General features: G+C 39.7%; 2 protein-coding genes across 4 annotated transcripts in view; one reads left to right on the forward strand and one right to left on the reverse strand.

The window, feature by feature from the left end:
* LOC139753647 (uncharacterized) lies at nt 1–6049 on the forward strand. 3 transcript variants are annotated; one of them, XR_011713743.1, is made up of 3 exons: nt 1–1587; nt 2049–2141; nt 2575–6049. XR_011713743.1 is itself a non-coding variant. In XM_071670260.1 (2 exons), exons 1-2 carry the CDS (start codon nt 173–175, stop codon nt 2053–2055), a joined length of 1422 nt encoding a protein of 473 aa, XP_071526361.1. In that variant the 5' UTR covers nt 1–172; the 3' UTR covers nt 2056–6049. The 3 variants fall into 3 exon arrangements, 1 of the variants encoding a protein (XP_071526361.1); XR_011713742.1 differs by having other exon boundaries at nt 1–2141; XM_071670260.1 differs by having other exon boundaries at nt 2049–6049.
* Nucleotides 5597–27759, reverse strand: part of LOC139753648 (PAT complex subunit CCDC47) — a 26062-nt gene continuing 3899 nt past the window's right edge. The window contains exons 2-11 of the mRNA XM_071670261.1: nt 26354–26602; nt 22557–22685; nt 22136–22310; nt 20891–21015; nt 17061–17213; nt 16323–16516; nt 14733–14901; nt 13809–13943; nt 10597–10686; nt 5597–6528 (exon numbers count right to left, since the gene is read on the reverse strand). Of these exons, the coding sequence (XP_071526362.1) occupies nt 6520–6528; nt 10597–10686; nt 13809–13943; nt 14733–14901; nt 16323–16516; nt 17061–17213; nt 20891–21015; nt 22136–22310; nt 22557–22685; nt 26354–26602 (1428 nt within the window). The 3' untranslated portion in view covers nt 5597–6519. The remainder of the gene's footprint in view (nt 6529–10596; nt 10687–13808; nt 13944–14732; nt 14902–16322; nt 16517–17060; nt 17214–20890; nt 21016–22135; nt 22311–22556; nt 22686–26353; nt 26603–27759) is intronic.

Here is a 27759-nt window from a genome sequence, read left to right on the forward strand (position 1 = left end):
ACTTGGAGTAGGATGGGTTGGAACTAGCACAGTTTGCCTATCTTGAGATGCTTTTCCCAAACATAACACCAACCATAGTCATTCACTCTCCCACTGATGATTACTTGAACATTTGAGGTTGTCATAGGATACAGCTGTTGACTGGAGTACAGTTATCTTACAAGACTGTGCCATGGAGGGTAAACAAGTGGGATGTTCACTGTGCCCCAGTGATTCCATCATGGAAGGGCATGTGATCACACACCTGGGTGAGCAAACCTTTGGTAGTTCACATTACCAGAAAACCTTTCCCCAGCATCAAAAACTTGGTCTGCACATGCAAGATCACACAAGAGATAAGCCACATGAATGTTCACATTGCCAGAAGTCTTTCTCTCATAAGAGTATTTTAATGCGACACATGAGTGTTCATACAGGAGAGAAGCCATATGAATGTTCACAGTGTCTAAAGACCTTCTCTCAAAGGAGCCATTTAGTGCAGCACTTGACTGTCCATACTGGGGAAAAATTATATGAATGTTCACTGTGCCAAAAGGCCTTCTCCCAGAGAGGTACTTTAGTGCAGCATATGACCATTCATACAGGAGAGAAGCCTTTTGAATGTTCACATTGCCCAAAGGCCTTCTCTCATAGGAGTTCTTTAGTGGAGCACATGGTCATTCATACAGGAGAGAAGTCACATGAATGTTCACAGTGTGAAAAGACCTTCTCCCGCAGGAGCCATTTAGTGCAGCATATGCTTGTTCATACAGGAGAAAAATCATATGAATGCTCACAATGTCAAAAGCCCTTCTCACGGAAAAGTCATTTAGTGCAACACATGACCGTTCATACTGGAGAGAAGCCACATAGATGCTTACAATGCCAGAAGACCTTTTCTCATAGAAGTACTTTAGTTGAACACATGACCATTCATACTGGAGAGAAGCCTTATGAATGTTCACAGTGCCAAAAGACTTTTTCCCGAAAGAGGTGTTTAGTGAACCACATGACTGTTCATACAGGAGAGAAGCCATATGAATGTTTACAGTGCCAAAAGACTTTCTCCCAGAGAAGTCATTTGGTGCAGCACATGACTATTCATACTGGATTGAAACCATATGAATGTTCACATTGCCAAAAGACTTTTTCTCATAGAAGTAGTTTAGTGCAGCACATGACTGTTCATACTGGAGAAAAGCCTCATGAATGTTCACAGTGCCAAAAGGCCTTCTCTCAAAGGAGTACTTTAGTGCAGCACATGACTATTCATACAGGAGAGAAACCACATGAATGTTCACAGTGTCAAAGGACCTTCTCCCAGAAAAGCAATTTAATGCGGCACATGAAGGTTCACCTGGGAGAGAAATCCTTTTCTAGTTTCCAATGCAGCCAAGGCTTCTTCTACAAGGCTAGTCAGACATGTCATATTTCCTGCCATGATGAACATCAGTGTGACGAGATGATGTCCCAGCAAACATCAGAGGACCAACTGATGTCTCGTGCAATGGTAGAGAAGCCTGATAGTCCTAAGAGAACAAAACAGGAAGTTGCTGATGGTGTGGAATCTGTCGTCTACGATATGGATCATTTTCCAAAATTGTCCAGGTTTGCCCCTGAGTTTTATGTCAAGGCTCAAATGGATGATGTTGACATTGTTAAGGAAGAGTTTTAAGCTGTGTGAAAGGAAGATTGAAAAAGTCCTAAGTAAGAGTTTTAAGCTGTGTGAAAGGAAGATTGAAAAAGTCCATAACACTGTATGGCGACTGTTGCAACGAAACTCAACTGTTATGTGGTTCAAGTTTTGCTTTGGTTACTCAGTATGTTTGAGTATGGAGTCCTAAGAAGAAATATTTCCTAGGTATTCAGATATAATGTTGTGTCTGCTCCATCACTTGCTCACGTAAAGTGATAATATGGGAAATGGTGATCAAATATGAAAAGAAAAAAGGTAAGATCAGCTTGCATATTTCTTGTAGTGTAACTTATTTATAAGGATAGCACTTATTACATCTGGAATAACTGTGATGGTCCTATCAGTACATTTACTACTATTTATTCTTTTCTAGATGTTAGTGTAAAGCCTTAGATGAAATAGCAAGGATTATTTCATGTCAGCTATGTGAAGAGTGGATTCATGTGCTGTTGATAAGAACGATAAGGTAAGGCTAAATATTAATGAAAATAAAGTTTGAAAGTTTTGATAAATGGTTATTAGCTTTGTCTTGCATATTTACATTACTCATGACAATTAAGATTAGCTTCAAGATAATGCTTATTTTTCAAGTTTATATTTTGGGATGCCATTGATATGTCTATATATTAACTGTTGCTTATTTGGTTGTTTAGTGAATGTTTCAGCATTATATGTATATATACCAAAACTGGATGTGTTTGAAACTGCCTTATGAAATAAGGTACATAATGATGGGAATTTCAATAGGCCTTTTGGCCTATTAAAGATGGCTTCTGTCAAACTATTATTACTCCAGTATGTTTCTAAACTATTAATATTTCCTAGTGTATTTACATTAATATTTGTTTATCTATTAATCTATTTCCCTAATGCTTGTTTCCACCTGGAACTCTCTCAAGGGGGTGGCCATGACAAGTCTCCATAACCAGTGAACTACAGTGCTGCTTCTATGCCTTCAGTGCTTAACCCTGAACAGGGGGGTGGATGTGTTGGAAATGAAATACTTGAGAACAATATTTGGTATGTGGGGGTTTGATCTAGTAAGTAATGAAAGGGTAAGAGAGATATTTATTTATTTATTTTGCTTTGTCGCTGTCTCCCGCGTTAGCGAGGTAGCGCAAGGAAACAGACGAAAGAATGGCCCAACCCACCCACATACACATGTATATACATACACGTCCACACATGCAAATATACATACCTATACATCTCAATGTACACATATATATACACACACAGACATATACATACATATATACACATGTACATAATTCATACTGTCTGCCTTTATTTATTCCCATCGCCACCCTACAACACATGGAATAACAACCCCCTCCCCCCTCATGTGTGCGAGGTAGTGCTAGGAAAAGACAACAAAGGCCCCATTCGTTCACACTCAGTCTCTAGTTGTCATGTAATAATGCACCGAAACCACAGCTCCCTTTCCACATCCAAGCCCCACAGAACTTTCCATGGTTTACCCCAGACACTTCACATGCTCTGGTTCAATCCATTGACAGCACGTCAAGAGAGATGTGTGGTAATAAAAATAGTGTGGTTGAGAGAGCAGAAGAGGGTGTGTGGAAATGGTTTGGACATAATGAGAGAATGAGTGAGGAAAGGTTAACAAAGAGGATATATGTGTCAGAGGTGGAGGGAACAAGGAGAAGCAGGAGACCAAATTGGAGTTGGAAGGATGGAGTGAAAAAGATTTTGGGCATTCGTGACTTGAACGTGCAGGAGGGAGAAAGGTGAGCACAGGATAGAGTGAACTGGAACAATGTTGTATACTGGGGTCTACATGCTGTTGATGGACTGAACCAGGGCATGTGAAACGTCTGGGGTAAACCACGGAAATGTCTGTGGAGCTGGATATGGATAGAGAGCTGTGGTTTCGGTGCATTACACATGACAGCTAGAGACAGAGTGTGAGTGGATGTGGTTTTTTTTGTCTTACCGGGCGCTACATCGCTGATGCAGGGGGTGGCAATGCTGTTTCCTCTAGGGCAGGGTGGATACCAGGAATTGATGAAGGTGAGCAAGTATGAATATGTATATGTATACATGTGTATGTACATGTATGTGCATATATGTATATATGTCGTATATGAGTGAATGGGTCTTTCTTTGTCTGTTTCCTGGTGCTACCTCTCTGACATGGGAAACAGCTTTCAAGTATATCATACCTGATCGTCATTTCCCGCGTCAGCAAGGTAGCGCCAGGAAATAGATGAAGAAATATTTTCATTTATATTTATTATACCTGAATATACTTTATTATTATTATTTATTTGATTGTGATTTCCCATATTAGCATGGAAGCACCAGGAAACGGACTGATTCTAAGCCAGGTACCCTTCTTATTAACCATCACTTAGTGGCGAATAAACAGCTGGGTTGACCATGGCTTGATTGCCACAGACAGGATTCCAAACTGTACTTACTTTGCCACAGCCAGGATTCAAAACTGTACATATTTAACCCTGTAAAAGACTGTACTTACCATTAGTTTGTGGGGACATGCAGAAAAAGCATGCAGGCTGTTGTGGAGACAGGTAGGGCAAGATTCGTGTGGTTCACCAGTTACTATCGTAAATACACGTTTCAGTTGCATTTTTTTTAGGCATATGTACTTATTTTCCATGACTTAGGAGGCTCGGACATATCTGGTCAGTGTCAATCATGTCTTGTCAAGACTCCTCATTGGAACATCACAGGTATTAATAATATATCCAGCAAGTATTTTCAGAGCCCTGAGTTTGTGTGTTGCTTGTGTTGATGTTTTTGGTATGGGGAGTGAATGTTGTGAATATCATATGTGATGCTTAGAGTACTTGGCATTTTGTTCAGTGCAAAGCATGGGTTATAGATAGAGTTGTGGGGAGGAGGGTGGATGTGGTGGAAATGAGATGTTTGAGGACAATATGTGGTGTTAGGTGATTTGATCGAGTAAGTAATGAAAGGGTGAGAGATGTGTGGTAATAAAAAGAGTGTGGTTGAGAGAGCAGAAGAGGGTGTTTTGAAATGGTTTGGTCACATGGAGAGAATGAGTGAGGAAAGATTGACAAACAGGATATATGTGTTAGAGATGGAGGGAACGAGGAGAAGTGGGAGACCAAATTGGAGGTGGAAAGATGGAGTGAAAAAGATTTTGAGTGATCGGGGCCTGAACATGCAGGAGGGTGAAAGGCGTGCAAGGAATAGAGTGAATTTGAACAATGTGGTATACTGGGGTCGACATGCTGTCAATGGATTGAACCAGGGCATGTGAAGCATCTGGGGTAAACCATGGAAAGTTTTGTGGGGCCTGGGTGTCGAAAGGGAGCTGTGGTTTCAGTGCATCATACATGACAGCGAGAGACTGAGTGTGAACAATTATGGCCTTTGTTGTCTTTTCCTAGCGCTACCTCGCGCACATGCAGGAGGAGGGGGTTTTCATTTCATGTGTGGCAGGGTGGCAACGGGAATGAATAAGGGCAGACATTATGAATTATGTATATGTATATATATGTATATGTCTGTGTGTATATAATGTATACATTGAGATGTATAGGTATGTATATGTGTGAGATGTATAGGTATGTATATACATGTGTATGTGGGTGGGTTGGGCCATTCTTTCATCTGTTTCCTTGAGCTACCTCACTAACGCGGGAGACAGCGACAAAGTATAATAAATAAATAATTACACGGTAACTGGAGGTTGTATGTTGGATTTGTGTCTGTTTAGGGTTTAGTGATCGAAGACTCCTGTATAGACACAGAACTCTATTCCAATTGTGTAATGTAGTGCCATATGTCTGTTGCTACTGTGGTAATTGTGAGGTCATCTGCATGTGGTTTGCTAGAGGTAAAGAGAAGCTGTGTATATACAGATGATAAAAATTCTTTTTTCCAATGAACATGGACAATAAAAGGTCCTTATCTTTCAATTGGTATTGGTCTTTAAAAATCTCCAATGGTGCAAAAAAGACCATACTTGACTTTTACTAATGTACAGACTAGGTAAACTATTTACCTAACAAAATAATTATACTGTTATAACTATCTTACATATTATTTTCTAAAGCTGTAAGCTTTAAAAGTCATTTTCTTGTATGGATCTACATAAAATGACAAACACAAAGATATTATCATGAATAAATAATAATTAATCCTCCAAGAGAAAACTAAATAAACAATGACTTCAATAATCCCAACAATATTTGATACATTAGATTGGTGTATAGATGCTAGCCTTTAAGAGTGTGGGCAAACTTATCAAAAGTACAGTCACGTACATGTAGACTTAACCTTTTTAAATCAATGTAATATCTCATAAACATTTTTACAATAATTCAACATCTAATACAATACAAACTGAAGGACCTTGCGTTATATGAAACAAATATTTGTAAAACAAACCACTGAACATATACATAACCAGTAACATACTAAGCATCAGTATACACATATCTACTCCTACATGTATCACAGGGATGAAAAACAAGGCCAAATCATCTCATCAGATCCATCAAAACAAACCCACGCTAAGAGTACAACCATATATGTAAGTGGATCCTCATGAGTATATGCTTGTATAATACTGTATTATGAACAAATCTAAAAAACGACCTTGCTAGCAAGTCTTTCAGCAATCCTTTACTGATTGAGATGGACAACTCTGAAAATTCATAGGGCCAATATCGCTGCATAAAGCACACAACTGACAGGGATGGCACAACAAAGTCATCATATCTGATGAAACATCATATATATATTGTTTAACGGATTTGAGAAATGATCCTAACATCAAATTTACAATATAGGAATTTCTTGTACTCTTCCTCACATGCCATAACAACTTACGAAGTCTGAAAAAGAAAAAAAATAATTTTATTTCAACATCAAGTAAGATTTACTCAAGAGTTATTTCATGCAAAAACTAGAAATGAAAAAAAGAAAAAAAATATTCTATTGTACTATCAATGATGCTAATAAACATAATATACAATATAATTCGTCATAACCAACCCCCAAAACAAAAGGAAATATTTTTTATTATACTTTATTGCTGTCTCCCATGTTAGCGAGGTAGCGCAAAGAAACAGACGAAAGTACAGCCTAACCCACCAACATACATGTGTATATACATACACTCCCACACAGGCACATATACATACCTATACATTTCAATATATATGTATATATACATGTACATACTCATACTTGCTGCCTTCATCCATTTCCATCATCACCCCACCACACATAAAATGGCACCCCGTACCCCCGCGTGCGTGCGAGGTAGCACGAGGAAAAGACAACAAAGGCCACATTCGTTCACACTCAGTCTCTAGCTGTCATGTGTAATGCACCGAAACCACAACTCCCTTTCCACATTCTCGAACTTTGCTATCAGCATTCTGATCTACAATCTTCCTCTTATAGTATCCATACAGTTTTCTTATTAACAACTTCTTTCACTTTCAATACGTAGTGTTAGCCGACGAATCAAAACCTTTGCACAGTAGATAGATCATCCCCATCGCACCACTACTAATTGGCAATGTTGAAAAAAAAAAAAAAAAATTTACCCCAGACGCTTCACATGCCCTGGTTTAATCCGTTGACAGCACATCAACCCTAGTATACCACATCATGCCAATTCACTCTTTTCCTTGCACGCCTTTCACCCTCCTGTAAATTCAGGCCCCAATTGCTCAAAATCTTTTTTACTACATCCTTCCACCTCCAATTTGGTCTCCCACTTCTCCTTGTTCCCTCCAACTCTGACACATATATCCTCTTTGTCAATCTTTCCTCACTCATTCTCTCCATGTGACCAAACCATTTCAATACACCCTCTTCTGCTCTCTCAACCACACTCTTTTTATTACCACACATATCTCTCTTACCTTGCATTGCTTACTTGATCAAACCACCTCACACCACACTGTCCTCAAACATCTCATTTCCAACACATCCACCCTCCTCCACACAACCCTATCTATAGCCCACGCCTTGCAACCATATAACATTGTTGGAACCACTATTCCTTCAAACATACCTATTTTTGCTCTCCGAGATAACAGTCTCACCTTCCACACATTCTTCAACGCTCCCAGAACCTTTGCCTCCTCCCCCACCCTGTAACTCATTTCTGCTTCCATGGTTCCATCCACTGCTTAATCCACTCCCAGATATCTAAAACACTTCACTTCCTCCACTTTTTCTCCATTCAAACATACCTCCCAAGTGACTTGTCCCTCAACCCAACTGAACCTAATAACCTTGCTCTTATTCACATTTATTCTCAGCTTACTTCTTTCACACACTTTACCAAACTCAGTCACCAGCTTCAGCAGTTTCTCACCTGAATCAGCTACCAGCGCTGTATCATCAGTGAACAACAACTGACACTTCCCGAGCCCTCTCATCGACAACAAACCACATACTTGCCCCTCTCTCCAAAACTCTTGCATTCATCTCCCTAACAACCCCGTCCATACACAAATTAAACAACCATGGAGACATCACGCACCCTGCCGCAAACCTACATTCACTGGGAACCAATCACTTTCCTCTTCCTACTCATAAATATGCCTTACATCCTCGATAAAAACTTTTCACTGCTTCTAGGAACTTATCTCCCACACCATATACTCTTAATACCTTCCACAGAGCATCTCTATCAACTCTATCATATGCCTTCTCCAGATCCATAAATGCTACATACAAATCCATTTGCTTTTCTAAGTATTTCTCACATACATTCTTCAAAGCAAACACCTGACCCACACATCGTCTACAACTTCTGAAACCACACTGCTCTTCCCCAGTCTGATGCTCTGTACATGTCTTCACCCTCTCAATCAATACCCTCCCATATAATTTCAGACACATGCCCAGTCACTAGAGTGATAAGTCTACTAGCCTGGGTGCCTACATGCACTATAAAAGTCCAGCTCGTAACTTAAGAGTTAATCATTCCTCAAGCTGAAAACTATTATGAGTTCAGGAGGTTACAAAAGGATCATAATTCTATGCTCATCTGATAAACTACAATGAAGGTTAGATACAAAAAAGTCCTTTCATATCTTTTTAGTGCTTGGGGTACTGTAAGTGGGCAATGTAAAAGGCAAAATCAGTAGAGAGATAGGAGGGTAAGGAAACAAAACTTGATAACAAGGTTGAGCAACTTCCTGGATGTATAATATGGGAGCATGAATGAGATAATGGGAAAGCTACTTAGACAATAGTTTGTAAAGGAGAAATGTGTGGAAAAAGGAAAAAAGGTATTAAGAGGGATGTTTGACAGAAAAGTTTCTAAAGTAATAAAAAAACAGAAAATGGAGATTTGAGTGTATAAAGGCATATGCTAGAAAAGGATCAAAGGTGCAGTTACCAAAAATGAGGAATTTATTCTTTTTCAAAGGCACCAGTCATGGACAAAAATCAAGGACAAACCTAAAATGAAAAAAAGGAGCCAAAGTAACAGTAAAGAAATTTTCTCCACCACCTCCCCTGGCCCTTTTCACTGAAGGGATATAAAGTGAGTGATAAAAACAGACAATTACAATTTTGCTTCCCCATTTCATGAAAAAAAAAAAGGAAGGTAGGAGGAAAAACACACTGGATAGTTGTATGGTGCATGCAAGATACATCTAGGTTTAGATTAGCTTTACAGGGCAGAAAGTCACACCAGCAACACCAACTTGGAGGGTGTTAATGGTTCTGAGAACCACTCCCACAGCAGGATGGTACTGTTCTCCTGGGTGACTGCTATCAACAAATTTATGGAGTGGTCATAAAACATGACAAGTGGACTTCCAATACAACAAATGCAGAGTAGAGCATTTTGGCATGGAAAATATCAACTAAGAAAATAAAAAGCTTCGAAGACCATTACTTGAAATAAAATAGGAAAAAGACCATGCAGAGATTACCAATAATGGCCTAAAATACAAAACAATGCCTAACTGCATGTAATAAAGCTGTAGTTAGATCCTGTATTCTTTTTCTTTTCTTTCTTTCTTTCATGCCTGTTTGTCATTTTCTACATTAGTGAGGTAATACAAGGAAAAAAAATGGTGTCATTCAAAAGTGAATGAATGAAGCCTTTTCTTCGTTGGCACCCAGTGTTACCATGCTAACATGGGAAATGGTAAACAAGTATGAAAGAAAAGAGAAGAATGGCAGACATGACAGCTAAGTATATTAACTGCAGAATGAAGGTCACAATACTCACTTTACAATGCCCTCACTTGGAATATGTACTTCAATTCTGTTCACCAAACTTGATCAAAGACAAACTAACATATTTTGAAGAAAGCAACAAAACTAATTACATTTCTAGTAAAGAAAGACAGAAATCTAAGGTTGTCAAGGGTATAGAGCAGAAAATTCCTTAGCATTATGAAGATTCCAAGAACAGAAATAAAGGTATGAAATTAGGAGGAAGAGAATATTTTAGCAACATGGATCGGAGATTTTTCAGTAACAGAGTTGTCCAACTCTGGAATAAATTACCACCAGAGTCAATGCAAACTATCCATATCTTCAAATTAAGGCTTTATGAATACTTTAGCATTGTATAATTTAATTTTGTGAAAAAAAATTTACTGCACAGTATTGATACAATACTTAAGAGTGCCTAGTTTGATTTTAGACCCACCAAATGGGCAGCACAGTTTTCACACACAAAAAAAAGAAAAATGTAAGCTGATATCCTATAATTTTCTAATCCCTCACACCTGAGTAGCTGACTGCCTATGGTAGCAAAGAATGGTACAAAAACCGCATAAACAGGTGTTTTAAAGTTTAAGTAACAAAAAATCTAAAAAAAGTTCCAATGTCCATTTCCTAAATCAAGCTTCACACTATCAAAATAAAGCTAGGAAAAAGTCATAAAACAGGTATATATGATTCAATGTTGCCTTTACCTTGAGCTGTTTCATCTTAGGTGCCCGACGTTTCATTTGACGCCGCTGCTCACGTTCCTCCCATTTACGTTGCTTGTCTGGGTCATCGATCTGTGTGTTAATACATCACTTAAATCAACCAATTAGATAACTAGCCCTTAGATAATAAAAAAGTAGTAAACATTGTCTGAAACAATAATAAAAAGAGTGTGGTTGAGAGAGCTAAAGAGAATGTGTTTGAAATGGTTTGGACACATGGAAGGACTGAGTGAGGATATATGTCAGATGTGGAGGGGACAAGGAGAGGGGGAAGACAAAACTGGAGTAAAAAGATGTTCAGACATGCAGGAGGGTGAAAGGAGTGCATGTGATAAGAGTTGGAACAATGAAGTATACAATGTGAAGTCAACAGACTGAACTAGGGTGTGATTTTTTTTTTTTTTTTCATACTATTCGCCATTTCCCGCGGTAGCGAGATAGCTTTAGGAACAGAGGACTGAGCCTTTGAGGGAAATCCCCACTTCGCCCCCGTCTCTGTTCCTTCCTTTGGAAAATCAAAAATGAGAGGGGAGGATTTCCAGCCCCCCGCTCCCTTCCCTTTTAGTCGCCTTTTACGACACGCAGGGAATACATGGGAAGTATTCTTTCTCCCCTATCCCCAGGGATAACACCTATATATATTGTCCTGAAACATTTCATTCCAACAGACCCACCCTCTGGACAACCCTATCTACAGAACATGCCTCGCATCCATATAATATTGTTGGGACTACTATTCCTTCCTGCTTACCCATTTCTGCCTTACCAGATAATGTTCTCTTTCAGCACTCCCAGAATCTTCCTCCCCCACCCACCATATGAATCACTTCTGCTTCCATGGCTCTGTTCGCTGCCACGTCCACTCCCAGATCTCTAAAACACTTCACTTTCTCCATTCAAAATTAATTCATATACAGAGCATCTGATTATGCAAACTCAAAAGAATTATATAAAAGTACTGTATGGAAATGGTACAAAAAGTGACTACCATTCATTATTTATATATTTATATATTTTTTTTTTTATACTTTGTCGCTGTCTCCCGCGTTTGTGAGGTAGCGCAAGGAAACAGACGAAAGAAATGGCCCAACCCCCCCCATACACATGTATATATATACGTCCACACACGCAAATATACATACCTACACAGCTTTCCATGGTTTACCCCAGACGCTTCACATGCCTTGATTCAATCCACTGACAGCACGTCAACCCCGGTATACCACATCGCTCCAATTCACTCTATTCCTTGCCCTCCTTTCACCCTCCTGCATGTTCAGGCCCCGATCACACAAAATCTTTTTCACTCCATCTTTCCACCTCCAATTTGGTCTCCCTCTTCTCCTCGTTCCCTCCACCTCCGACACATATATCCTCTTGGTCAATCTTTCCTCACTCATTCTCTCCATGTGCCCAAACCACTTCAAAACACCCTCTTCTGCTCTCTCAACCACGCTCTTTTTATTTCCACACATCTCTCTTACCCGTTACGTTACTCACTCGATCAAACCACCTCACACCACACATTGTCCTCAAACATCTCATTTCCAGCACATCCATCCTCCTGCGCACAACTCTATCCATAGCCTACACCTCGCAACCATACAACATTTATATATATTTATTTATTTTATTACACTTTGTTGCTGTCTCCCACGTTAGCGAGGTAGCACAAGGAAACAGACGAAAGAATGGCCCAACATGTATATACATACAGGTCCTCACATGCACACATACATACCTATACATTTCAACATATACATACACAGACATTTACATATATACACATGTACATATTCATACTTAATCTTCATCCATTCCCATCGCCATCCCACCACATGAAATGGCACCCCCTCCCCCTAGCGCATGCGAGGTAGCACTAGGAAAAGACAACAAAGGCCACATTTGTTCACACTCAGTCTCTAGCTATCATGTGTAATGCACCGAAACCACAGTTCCCTTTCCACATCCAGGCTCCACAAAACTTTTCATGGTTTACCCCAGATGCTTCACATGCCCTGGTTCAATCCAGTAACAGCACATCAACCCCGGTATACCACACTGTTCCAATTTGCTCTATTCCTTGCACGCCTTCCATCCTCCTGTATGTCCAGGCCCCGATTGCTCAAAATCTTTTTCACTCCATCCTTCCACCTCCAGTTTGGTCTCCCACTTCTCGTTCCTTCCACATATACATATATCCTCTTTGTCAATCTTTCCTCACCCATTCTCTCCATGTGACCAAACCATTTCAATATACCCTCTTCTGCTCTCTCAACCACACTCTTTTTACCACACATCTCTCTTATCCTTCATTACTTACTCGATCAAACCACCTCATACCACATATTGTCCTTAAACATCTCATTTCCAACATATCCACCCTCCTCTGCCCAACCCTATCTATAGCCCACGCCTCGCAACCATATAACATTTTGGAACCACTTTTTCTTCAAACATACCCACTTTTACTCTCTCAGATAATGTTCTTGCCTTCCACACATTCTTCAACGCTCTCAGAACCTTCACCCCCTCCCCCACCTTGTGACTCACTTCCGTTTCCATGGTTCCATCTGCTGCTAAGTCCACTCCCAGATATTTAAAGCACTTCACTTCCTCCAATTTTTCTCCATTCAAAATTACATCCCAACTAACTTGTCCCAAGAGTAAGCCAGGTACCTTTTCTACTGACCAACACCTGAGGAAGGATAAACAGATGGGCTCACTGTGGGTCAACTTCTGCAAAATTTCCTGACTTTGGAAGGAAGCATATGAAACTGATGATAGATCCTTCATATTATGAAGTTTTTTCTCAAATACCACATTCTACTCCAAAAATTACTACATTGTTTTGTTTTGTAATGTCCAACCTTGTTTGTTCCTCCTTTCTTCAGTTTTTCAATTTTTTTCCTTTAGTATCCTTGTTGAAGCAAACCTCACTTTCAGAGCATTCATTAAAATATACAGCCAACAAATGCATAACTTATTTGGTAGTGTACATAAAAACTCAGCAAATATTCTAAGCCTTGCCTGCTGGTTCCCAGCACATGAAGGAGCAAGTGGCAGCTACACTGTTTGAAGAAGATTCTTCATATACCAACTGTTATAAATAAAGGAAATAACACGCTAATGCAAACATAAAAAAATTACATGTTACTGTTACTAAAACACCGTGTTATTATTAGTAGCCTGACCTCAAGCATCTTCTCACGCTCCATTCTCTTTCGTTCCTCTCTTTTGGCTTGAGCCATCTCTGCTCGAGCAGCATGGGTTGCCTTCAGGAAAGCCTCCTCCACTCTTGCTCGATTTTTCTCTGCTTTAGCTCTGCCCTAAGGAAATAAGGAAACAATGATTTAGTAACAGGTAATGTTTACTGTTTTCTCTCTGTTCTAGATTTTTTGTAGCTCAGTAGCATTAGTTGCTATTTGCTGATGACCTGGCTCTTGTGAGATATTCATGTGAGAAACTGTAGATGATGGATTCTGAATTTTGGGAGCGTGTGTGAAAGAATATAGCTCCGGGTTAAAGGGAATAAAATTAAAGTTACTAAATTTAGCATTGGAGAGAGACAGGGTAGATGAAGCATCAGTTTCAGTGGAGTGAACCGATAGAAAGTGGAGTGTTTTACATACCTAGGGGTGGGTATGGCACTGGAAGAAACTATGAGAACTGAGGTAAGCCAGTGGGTGAGTGAGAGGGATAAGGTTCTAGTCACATGTCTGTTATGGTAAAGATGGGTATATTTATTAATGATACTATTGAACGGAGGAGGGCAGATGTGTTGAAAATTAAAGGTTTGAGGAAAAAAATGGAGTAAGGGGGGTTGATCAAATAAGAAATGACAGTATAGGTGAGAGGTCTAGCCGTAAGAACAGCATGTATAACGGAGCTACAGAGGGTGTGATAAAACTGCTTCTTTCACTTTCACTGATATGACAATTCCAGATACAGTACTAACCACCTGACAAATGAGTTCCTGGCAAACAGCAGCCTGAGGAAGGAGTCTCCACTTTGATGTGGTAATCTTGCTTATATTCAAAGGCTGTCCAACAGCCATTATCTATATGTTGGAATGAGTACATGTATCCACAACTACTATCAAGTATCTAGAAACCTACCTCTTTACTAAGCTTGAACCGACGCAGTTTGTCAGTCAAGTGAAAGACCAATTGCAATAGGGGCGGCATACTCTCAATAGCTTCCAGAGATGGATTACCACGGCCAGGAAAGTTAAAACCGAACACCAGTGACCTGCGCACCTCTGGAAGTTTGGTTGGTTGGGTGTCTCTAGTGGGTTAAGAAAAAGCAAAAGGAGCAAATAATCTCCATTGATTAGCAAGAAATTTAAGTGAAACTTCAATACTGGCTTTAAGCAAAAGAACATATGGTGAAAATTTTTTACTACAATTATTTATCCTTTAGTTGTAATATTTAATAGCACAAGAAAAAAAATTAATGTATATGCCTATGAAAACTTCAAGATACTATATTAGCTTACCTGCCTGTACGCATTTGTTGGAAACAAAATACCATAAAAAACCTATAACCTAAAGACAATCATTTTCTAAATTTTTGATATTCTAAATGAGTCATTCTGAAGAAGCAAGGATGAAACAGCTATTATTTTCACTTTAAGTTAACTGCCATTAGAAAGTTATCAGGAAACTAACTGATGCAGAAAGCTATTTTTTCAAATAAACTTTATCAAAGATGTTTACAGTTATAAGAATTTGTAAAGAAAAATCAAACATGCTCCAAGTGACTGCAAAATCAACTCACGTTTGAAAATGAAAATATCACCAAGACAATACAATACCATACTATATGGTGAGCTAGCAAGAATAAAGTCTCAATTACAATATAAAGGCATCTTACCTCCCTTCTGTTCCTCTACAAGACATGAAAGTTAACCAATATAGTACTGGACATTAATAAACTATGATAGAGGTAATAATAATGATATACTTGAGGTAAGAACAAAATACAATGCATGGAAAGACAATTTACCTTACTAACACTTATCTGTAACAATAAATAAACAATATTCCCTTTTTGAGGTAAGAATAAAATACAATGCATGGAAAGACAATTTACCTTACTAACACTTATCTGTAACAATAAATAAACAATATTCCCTTTTTGAGGTAAGAACAAAATACAATGCATGGAAAGACAGTTTACCTTACTAACACTTACCTGTAACAATAAATAAACAATATTCCCTTTAAAGCCACTTGCTATAAAGAACAGATGACTAATCCTTCATAGGAAATCACTTAAAACTCTACATTGTTTACTGTATTCCCTATAATAAACTGGCAAAAATATTTGTTGACACACAAAAATGTGTTCTACCACAGAAGAGAAAGAGCACTTAACATGATCACATTCAAATGTTATTTTACTTTCATTTCCCTTCTAACAATTCAACAACTCAAATTTCTCTTCAACAATTCTTTGATTACAAACTTTTTTTTTTTTTTTTTTTTTTTTTTTCATACTATTCGCCATTTCCCGCATTAGCGAGGTAGCGTTAAGAACAGAGGACTGGGCCTTTGAGGGAATATCCTCATATGGCCCCCTTTCTTTGTTCCTTCTTTTGGAAAATTATGAAATAAAAAAAAAAGGACATGCATTTATTAACACTGTCCTCATGACTCCTTGTCCATGTCATTTACTGGAAAACATAATAATTTAAGCATACTTACTCTGGCTGCTTTGGTCCAGAATACTGATCTGAGAAATGGAAGAAGTCAATCATTCCTGAAAATTTGTTGAGCACTGCCGTCACTTTTGGGTCACCCAAAACAGCTGATGCTACTTCACCCAGTTCATTCATAAGAACAAACTGAGATCCGATGCCAAACTTCTCTGCTGACTTCTTCTCTGGACAGAAGGTACTCTGAAAATTGAATAAACACATTTCACTTATAATTAGGAAAAAAAAAAACACAATCATCAACTTTCTTTCAGTTCACTCAAACCCTTACTATATATATATAATCTTTATCACATGTTTAAGTACAACTAAAGCAACATTGCAATGCTTTAATAAAGGCTGATATTTCTATGAGTACTAGAATTAACTTTAATGAAGCAAGTGAAAGTGTGATTGTGGTACTTTTCCAAATATCACAAAAAGTCTTAAAGAAAGCATAATCACATACCTATCCATCCATCTATCTAATCTCTGATGCCCATTCCAATTGGAACTCCCTCAAAGGGGTGTATATCTCAAGATAAATCCAATGTGTAATGCACTGAAACCACAGCTCCCTTTCCACATCCAGGCCCCACAGACCTTTCCATGGTTTATCCCAGACGTTTCACATGCCGTGGTTCAATCCAATGACAACATGCACATGTACATGCATAAAACGAAGAAGGCTGAAATGATAATAACATCAAATAAAATGGCCATAAGACATTTCCTGAAACATACTTACAATGTCAGTCATCTCCTTTGACAGTCTAGCAGCTGTCTTTTTTGTGGCAACAGCAAATACAAAGGCATCCATTTCATCAAGATGGACTTTAACAAGCAACTGGTCACTTGAGGGACGGATCAGCTGGGATACAACACCAATCATGTCTTGCCTCTGAAAGCATATATCAATAGATTAATGTCTTTATAATCCACTTAAAGTCTTCTCCACTATAATAGTATATGTATAAAGTACATGATTAAATCTTTCTTAATTTTTTTTCTCTTTTTTTTTTTGCTTTGTCGCTGTCTCCCGCGTTTGCGAGGTAGTGCAAGGAAACAGATGAAAGAAATGGCCCAACCCACCCCCATACACATGTATATACATACGTCCACACACGCAAATATACATACCTACACAGCTTTCCATGGTTTACCCCAGACGCTTCACATGCCCTGATTCAATCCACTGACAGCACGTCAACCCCGGTATACCACATCGATCCAATTCACTCTATTCCTTGCCCTCCTTTCACCCTCCTGCATGTTCAGGCCCCAATCACACAAAATCTTTTTCACTCCATCTTTCCACCTCCAATTTGGTCTCCCACTTCTCCTCGTTCCCTCCACCTCCGACACATATATCCTCTTGGTCAATCTTTCCTCACTCATTCTCTCCATGTGCCCAAACCATTTCAAAACACCCTCTTCTGCTCTCTCAACAACGCTCTTTTTATTTCCACACATCTCTCTTACCCTTATGTTACTTACTTGATCAAACCACCTCACACCACACATTGTCCTCAAACATCTCATTTCCAGCATATCCATCCTCCTGCGCACAACTCTATCCATAGCCCACGCCTCGCAACCATACAACATTGTTGGAACCACTATTCCTTCAAACATACCCATTTTTGCTTTCCAAGATAATGTTCTCGACTTTCACACATTCTTCAAGGCTCCCAGGATTTTCGCCCCCTCCCCCACCCTATGATCCACTTCCGCTTCCATGTTTCCATCCGCTGCCAGATCCACTCCCAGATATCTAAAACACTTTACTTCCTCCAGTTTTTCTCCATTCAAACTTACCTCCCAATTGACTTGACCATCAACCCTACTGTACCTAATAACCTTGCTCTTATTCACATTTACCCCTAACTTTCTTCTTTCACACACTTTACCAAACTCAGTCACCAGCTTCTGCAGTTTCTCACATGAATCAGCCACCAGCGCTGTATCATCAGCGAACAACAACTGACTCACTTCCCAAGCTCTCTCATCCCCAACAGACTTCATACTTGCCCCTCTTTCCAAAACTCTTGCATTCACCTCCCTAACAACCCCATCCATAAACAAATTAAACAAACATGGAGACATCACACACCCCTGCCGCAAACCTACATTCACTGAGAACCAATCACTTTCCTCTCTTCCTACACGTACACATGCCTTACATCCTCGATAAAAACTTTTCACTGCTTCTAACAACTTGCCTCCCACACCATATATTCTTAATACCTTCCACAGAGCTTCTCTATCAACTCTTATCATATGCCTTCTCCAGATCCATAAATGCTACATACAAATACATTTGCTTTTCTAAGTATTTCTCACATACATTCTTCAAAGCAAACACCTGATCCACACATCCTCTACCACTTCTGAAACCACACTGCTCTTCCCCAATCTGATGCTCTGTACATGCCTTCACCCTCTCAATCAATACCCTCCCATATAATTTACCAGGAATACTCAACAAACTTATACCTCTGTAATTTGAGCACTCACTCTTATCCCCTTTGCCTTTGTACAATGGCACTATGCACGCATTCCGCCAATCCTCAGGCACCTCACCATGAGTCATACATACATTAAATAACCTTACCAACCAGTCAATAATAATCACCCCCTTTTTTAATAAATTCCACTGCAATACCATCCAAACCTGCTGCCTTGCCGGCTTTCATCTTCCGCAAAGCTTTTACTACCTCTTCTCTGTTTACCAAATCATTTACCCTAACCCTCTCACTTTGCACACCACCTCGACCAAAACACCCTATATCTGCCACTCTATCATCAAACACATTCAATTAATTTTTTTTTTTTTTTTTTTTAACTATTCGCCATTTCCCGCGTTAGCAAGGTAGCGTTAAGAACAGAGGACTGGGCCTTTGTGGAATATCCTCACCTGGCCCCCCTCTGTTCCTTCTTTTGGAAAATTAAAAAAAAAAACGAGAGGGGAGGATTTCCAGCCTCCCGCTCCCTCCCCTTTTAATCGCCTTCTACGACACGCAGGGAATACGTGGGAAGTACTCTTAATCCCCTATCCCCAGGGATAACACATATATATATATTCATGTGAGAAACTGCAGAAGCTGGTGACTGAGCCCGGCAAAGCGCGTGAAAGAAGAAAGCCAAGAGCAAATGTGAATAAGAGCAAGGCAACTAGGCACAGTAGGGTTGAGGGCCAAGTCAGCTGGGAGGCAAGCCTGAATGGAGAAAAACTGGAGGGAGCAAAGTGCTTCAGACATCCGGGAGCAGATCCGGCAGCGGATGGAACCATGGAAGCGGAAGCGGATCATAGGGTGGGGGAGGGGGCGAAAATTCTGGGAGCCCCGAAGAATGTGTGGAAGTCGAGAACACCATCTCGGAAAGCAAAAATGGGTATGTTTGAAGGAACAATGGCTCCAACAATGTTGCATGGTTGCGAGGCGCGGGGTATGGACAGAGTTGTGCGCAGGAGGATGGACGCGCCGGAAACGAGATGTTTGAGGACAACGTGTGGTGTGAGGTGGTTTGATCGAGTAAGTAATGTAAGGGTAACAGAGTTGTGTAGAAATAAAAAGAGCGTGGCCGAGAGCAGAAGAGGGTGCCTTGAAATGGCCTGGGCACATGGAGAGAATGAGTGAGGAAAGATTGACCAAGAGGACACATGTGTCGGAGGTGGAGGGAACGAGGAGAAGTGGGAGACCAAACTGGAGGTGGAAAGATGGAGTGAAAAAGACTTTGCGCGACCGAGGCCTGAACATGCAGGAGGGCGAAAGGAGGGCAAGGAACAAATATGAAATACTAAAACCAAAATAAGAGCATTCAAAATTACCTCTGTTATATCAGTGCCAATCTCTAAAAAGATAAAGCATAAAATGAAAAAATAATGCACATAACTAATGTTCAGAGATAACAATCATAGAAAATAAGATCTTTCCATAAACCAACACAACAATATGCATATGAAGCACATGCATATGTTTTTTTACACTTGTTCACTGTTTCCCATTGCAGCCAGTTGTTCACATCCACTCTAGCAGTCATGTAAAATACAACATAAACTGAGCCCCCTTCCCATAGCCAATCTTTTATACCTTAATCACCTCTCCCACCTTCATAAGGTGGCATCATAAACTAACAAACAATGACCTCATCTGCAAACATCCACTCTCTGGCTGTCATGTATATTGCACCAAAATTTGTGCCCACAATTCAGACCTAAGCCCCACCTATACTCCATGATTTACCTTGACTACATGCAGCATCATATATGGAATGGCAGTGTAAGAGCAAGGTGTGGCAATACATCAACTGAGTGAGCTCACCACAGTGTGCTAAAATGATTTTTGGATGTATGGAATGAATGAATGAATGAAGATTAAAAAGATCTACATGTCATAAGTAAAGGAAGCTAGGGGGTGACTGAAATGGACAGGGAAGAGTGGAGTGAAGGGGGCTGAAGGACTTGAACATTCAAGAGGGTGAGAGGTGTGAATGGGAGAGAATAAACTGGATTGACATGGTATACTGGAAGCAACGTGCTGTCAGTGTGCTGACTTTGGGCTGATGAAGTGGTCTTACCTTGATGAATTTTAGTTCCACCAACATTCCCTCAACATTAGTACGTCCAGAACACCAGAGAGTGTAAACATTTTCTGATTCCTTCTGTAAACCACCACTCTCTACAGACTGTTTCCCATCATCACCTGTTAAAAGAGGTATAAGAAATACATTGATATAATATGGATACTAAAAGCACATCTTTATCAGTAAGAAAATGGTCTTTATCCAAAAAATTTTCCTGAACCAGATAAATGGAGCTGAGGATAATGAAGCTTTAACATCTCTCAGTCCCATCACCAGATAACAGCATCTGCTCTTCAAGTTGCAAACCATACAAAGTGGCACTCAGAACAATCACTGGCTGCCTAGCAAACACAAACATTCAACTCATACAAATTGAAACAAAGACAATCCCAGTACAATCTTCCTTCAACACATTTGGCAATCTTCTTTCCAAAAGCTTCAGGCTCTTTTCATCCAAACCACTCCATACCTAATGTCCAACCCCAAAATCAAAATAAACTTACCCCTACATCACTTTTCAGCAACCTACATTCAAAGATCCCAACAAATACAACACTGAAAAAGCATATACACACAAAAATGACATGAAAAGCACTAAACAATCACCATCCTAACACAGTCTTCAATACCACCTTAATAGACACACAAGTACACCTAAATCAACACTTTCCAGGCATTCATGATTCATACTTTCTCATCTTTGCACTGGACATCATCCACCCATACAACACTACAAACACTGATTCAACTTACTTCAACTTACCCTTCATACCCATGATTCAATTACCACATCAAAGAAACCAAACACTTATTATTCAACTGCACCACACGCTCTCCAGAGTCAACACTTACAACATTACACTCTTCCTGAGCTACTATTAGTCCGTGAACATCAATCCAAAATTAAGTTTTCCTTTATATTACTGTATTACAACTGGCATCTCTGAGTTATATATGGTTGATGGTCTGCCAAGCTCCTGTCTTGATAATGTCAATCCTTCCCATAGTTGAACCAGATGCGAATGGTTATCAAGTTTCCATGAGTTGATATAAGTGATACTGAGAGGCTATTACTTTTTGTGCTACAAGATAAGAACTTAGTGCCCTTAGGCTTAATGTGGGTCTTTCTAGACCTAGAAATGGGAAGACTGATTTATCATCATCACTGTAGCATTTCATGTGGGGCTTCCTCACAAATCAGCCAGTAAACTTTCCCATAAAATTTTGGTATTAACTTACCAACAAGGGCAAAATTCTGCTCAAGGAGATTCTTATGGGAATTATACCATGCATTTGCCAGTTTTTGGTTCTTAGATTTGCCCACAATAAAGTTGATGAAATAAACAACAAGTCCAGCAATCATTAGCATCTCTAAGTAGAAACTATCCCAGTTGCTCCGGAGATGAAGTGGAACCTGTAAAATCAAAATATGAGGTAAGTGTATCTTTCATTAGCAGATGATCCTCTTGATATCCTCATTGGCATAAAACACAGCAAAAAATCTAATGGACTCATTAGCACTTTCTTCACTACATATCAACCAATCTTAAATTTCTCTCTCAGTATAATCTGCTTGGTGATCTGATATACCATCTCATATATAGTCAGTATAATGCTGGATTCTATACAACATATTTCAAAGTCTAGGTGCTATACCTACATTGGCAATAGTAATCTTCGGCTCCTCTTGTGTTTTAGGTACACGTGCTCCCTGGGGCCTCTCACTGTCAAACCCAATAAATTCTTCCTCATCGTGAAAATGACTAAATTCATCATTCTCATCTTCATCCTGCAGACAATAATGAACAAACAGTAAAATGTGTGAGGAAACTAAGTGAATTATCCATATATAAATTGTACTGAATACTGGAACTTTTCTAAGCTTAAATGGGGAGAGCTGAGGGTAATGCTCTTTGAATGTTTTGTACAGACATCATTTCAGATGATATAATAATAGGCAAGTATAAAGGCCCCCACAAACATTACATATGACCATTATATTGCATTACATTATATATCATATTTCTAAATATTTTATTTATTCATTTTGCTTTGTCGCTGTCTCCCGCGTTAGCGAGGTAGTGCAAGGAAACAGACGGAAGAATGGCCCAACCCACTCACATACACATGTATATACATACACGTCCACACACGCAAATATACATACCTATACATTTCAATGTATACATATATATACACACACAGACATACACATATATACACACACAGACATACACATATATACACACACAGACATACACATATATACACATGTACATAATTCATACTGTCTGGCTTTATCTATTCCATTGCCACCTCGCCACACATGGAATAACAACCCCCTCCCCCCCCTCTTGTGTGTGAGGTAGCGCTAGGAAAAGACAACAAAGGCCCCATTTGTTCACATTCAGTCTCTAGCTGTCATGTAATAATGCACCGAAACCACAGCTCCCTTTCCACATCCAGGCCCCACAGAACTTTCCATGGTTTACCCCATATGCTTCACATGCCCTGGCTCAATCCATTGACAGCACGTCGACCCCGGTATACCACATCGTTCCAATTCACTCTATTCCTTGCACGCCTTTCACCCTCCTGCATGTTCAGGCCCCGATCACTCAAAATCTTTTTCACTCCATCTTTCCACCTCCAATTTGGTCTCCCACTTCTCCTCTTTCCCTCTACCTCTGACACATATATCCTCTTGGTCAATCTTTCCTCACTCATTCTCTCCATGTGACCAAACCATTTCAAAACACCCTCTTCTGCTCTCTCAACCACACTCTTTTTATTTCCACACATCTTTCTTACCCTTACATTACTTACTTGATCAAACCACCTCATACCACATATTGTCCTCAAACATCTCATTTCCAGCACATCCACCCTCCTGCACACAACTCTATCCATAGCCCATGCCTCGCAACCATACAACATTGTTGGAACCACTATTCCTTCAAACATACCCATTTTTGCTTTCCGAGATAATTTTCTTGACTTCCAAACATTCCTCAAGGCTCCCAGAATTTTCGCCCCGTCCCCCACCCTATGATTCACTTCCGCTTCCATGGTTCCATCCGCTGCCAGATCCACTCCCAGATATCTAAAACACTTTACTTCCTCCAGTTTTTCTCCATTCAAACTTACCTCCCATTTGACTTGACCCTCAACCCTACTGTACCTAATAACCTTGCTCTTATTCACATTTACTCTTAACTTTCTTCTTTCACACACTTTACCAAACTCAGTCACCAGCTTCTGCAGTTTCTCACATGAATCAGCCACCAGCGCTGTATCATCAGCGAACAACAACTGACTCACTTCCCAAGCTCTCTCATCCACAACAGACTTCATACTTGCCCCTCTTTCCAAAACTCTTGCATTTACCTCCCTAACAACTCCATCCATAAACAAATTAAACAACCATGGAGACATCACACACACCTGCCGCAAACCTACATTCACTGAGAACCAATCACTTTCCTCTCTTCCTACACGTACACATGCCTTACATCCTCGATAAAAACTTTTTACTGCTTCTAACAACTTGCCTCCCACACCATATATTCTTAATACCTTCCACAGAGCATCTCTATCAACTCTATCAGAAGCCTTCTCCGATCCATAAATGCTACATACAAATCCATTTGCTTTTCTAAGTATTTCTCACATACATTCTTCAAAGCAAACACCTGATCCACACATCCTCTACCACTTCTAAAACCACACTGCTCTTCCCCAATCTGATGCTCTGTACATGCCTTCACCCTCTCAATCAATACCCTCCCACATAATTTACCAGGAATACTCAACAAACTTATACCTCTGTAATTTGATCACTCACTCTTATCCCCTTTGCCTTTGTACAATGGCACTATGCAAGCATTTCACCAATCCTCAGGCACCTCACCATGAATCATACATACATTAAATAACCTTACCAACCAGTCAACAATACAGTCACCCCCATTTTTAATAGATTCCACTGCAATACCATCCAAACCTGCTGCCTTGCCGGCTTTCATCTTCCGCAAAGCCTTCACTACCTCTTCTCTGTTTACCAAATCATTTTCCCTAACCCTCTCACTCTGCTCACCACCTCGGCCAACACACCCTATATCTGCCACTCTATCATCAAACACATTCAACAAACCTTCAAAATACTCACACCATCTCCTTCTCACATCACCACTACTTGTTATCACCTCCCCATTAGCTCCCTTCACTGAAGTTCCCATTTGCTCCCTTGTTTTACGCACTTTATTTACTCCTTCCAAAACATCTTTTTATTCTCCCTAAAATTCAATGATACTCTCTCACCCCAACTCTCATTTGCCCTCTTTTTCACCTTTTGCACCTTTCTCTTGACCTTCTGCCTCTTTCTTTTATACATCTCCCACTCATTTGCATTTTTTCCCTGCAAAAATCGTCCAAATGCCTCTCTCTTCTCTTTCACTAATGATCTTACTTCTTCATCCCACCACTCACTACCCTTTCCAATCAACCCACCTCCCACGCTTCTCATGCCACAAGCATCTTTTGCGCAAGCCATCACTGCTTCCCTAAATACATCCCATTCCTCCCCCACACCCCTTACCTCCTTTGTTCTCACCTTTTTCCATTCTGTACTCATTCTCTCCTGGTACTTCCTCACACAAGTCTCCTTCCCAAGCTCACTTACTCTCTTCACCCCAACATTCTCTCTTCTTTTCTGAAAACCCCTACAAATCTTCACCTTCGCCTCCACAAGATAATGATCAGACATCATTCCAGTTGCACCTCTCAGCACATTTCTATATATGTTTTGTGTTATTCACCAGCAGTTAATAATGAAAACATGAGTACTTTCTGAAATGTTTCTCTCTCAATCTTAATTCAGATTTTGGGACTTTTCTCTACTTTTACACATACAGGTGTGTATAAGCCATCCTTATATTCTGCACAGATGCATGAAGAATTTGAGAAGGGACTACAGAATGTGATAATGGGGAAGTACAGTTGAAAAACAAGCTAAAACGATAGATATTCAAGAGGAAAGCGATTCACAAGGAAAAAAATCATGAATGTACAAGCAAAAAGAGTGGCCAGTGTTGGTAAGAATCAAAAACATGACAACAAAAATTTTTTTTTTTTTTTTTTTTTTTCAAACTATTCGCCATTTCCCGCATTAGCGAGGTAGCGTTAAGAACAGAGGACTGGGCCTCTCTTTTTTTTTTTTTTTTTCCAAAAGAAGGAACAGAGAATTGGGCCAGGTGACAACAAAAATAAAGGAAAAAATATGGCAATGCAAAGGTACTCATTTAAGTAGATGAATCTACTCTGAACACAGCTTACCTATATCTGTCTTTTCCTGCCAGGCAGCAAGAAACACATGCATAACCTTCCCTACATACTATGGACACACATCATGATGCTCTTCTCTCTCTGTCACTTCTTTTCAAAAGTAGATGGTCTCACCTCAACAACTGCCTCCTCTTCATCCTCTACATCCATTCTTGATCCAGCCGGAGTCCCACCACCATCTTGCCTCCCTCCTCCACGAGACAGTCCTTCTTCATTCACTTGATCCTCATCCTCTTCATCAATCACTTCTTCCTCTTCTTCAAATACTTCAAACTCAGCAAAATCATTATCTTCATATTCTTGTGCTCGTGCACTAATAGTGATAACGCCAGTGAAAAGAAGTAGCAAAAGCAAGCATTTCATCTGGAAATTTAATTCAGTGTAACAATCAATATTCATATCTACAAAGTGGAATAATATTGAGTGTTAACATCAACCTTCATGGAGGGCAAAGCATTAAAAGAAAAAGCTCTTTTAAGAATGTCTACAAGAACTGAAAAGTACAAAAAGGAGAGCTAATTCACACAGCAAAGAGAAAACTCAATGAGGAATGCTTCCCGGTGAACGATTAAAATCCCTAAAGCCATTACAGACTAAAGACATTACTAAAATGAAAAGTACCACAATGTAAACTTTCAGGCCCTATAACAGTTCAGCTTACTACCTTCATATACCAAAACCGTTGTATCACACCACCTACAGAAGAATTAAAAAAAAATATATATTAAGAATATATGGTGTGGGAGGCAAGTTGTTAGAAGCAGTGAAAAGTTTTTATCGAGGATGTAAGGCATGTGTACGTGTAGGAAGAGAGGAAAGTGATTGGTTCTCAGTGAATGTAGGTTTGCGGCAGGGGTGTGTGATGTCTCCATGGTTGTTTAATTTGTTTATGGATGGGGTTGTTAGGGAGGTAAATGCAAGAGTTTTGGAAAGAGGGGCAAGTATGAAGTCTGTTGGGGATGAGAGACCTTGGGAAGTGAGTCAGTTGTTGTTCGCTGATGATACAGCACTGGTGGCTGATTCATGTGAGAAACTGCAGAAGCTGGTGACTGAGTTTGGTAAAGTGTGTGAAAGAAGAAAGTTAAGAGTAAATGTGAATAAGAGCAAGGTTATTAGGTACAGTAGGGTTGAGGGTCAAGTCAATTGGGAGGTAAGTTTGAATGGAGAAAAACTGGAGGAAGTAAAGTGTTTTAGATATCTGGGAGTGGATCTGGCAGCAGATGGAACCATGGAAGCGGAAGTGGATCATAGGGTGGGGGAGGGGGCGAAAATTCTGGGGGCCTTGAAGAATGTGTGGAAGTCAAGAACATTATCTCGGAAAGCAAAAATGGGTATGTTTGAAGGAACAGTGGTTCCAACAATGTTGTATGGTTGCGATTCGTGGGCTATGGATAGAGTTGTGCGCAGGAGGATGGATGTGCTGGAAATGAGATGTTTGAGGACAATGTGTGGTGTGAGGTGGTTTGATCGAGTAAGTAACGTAAGAGTGAGAGAGATGTGTGGAAATAAAAAGAGCGTGG

Source organism: Panulirus ornatus, chromosome 15 (genome assembly GCF_036320965.1).
Source record: "Panulirus ornatus isolate Po-2019 chromosome 15, ASM3632096v1, whole genome shotgun sequence".
Lineage (NCBI taxonomy): Eukaryota > Metazoa > Arthropoda > Malacostraca > Decapoda > Palinuridae > Panulirus > Panulirus ornatus.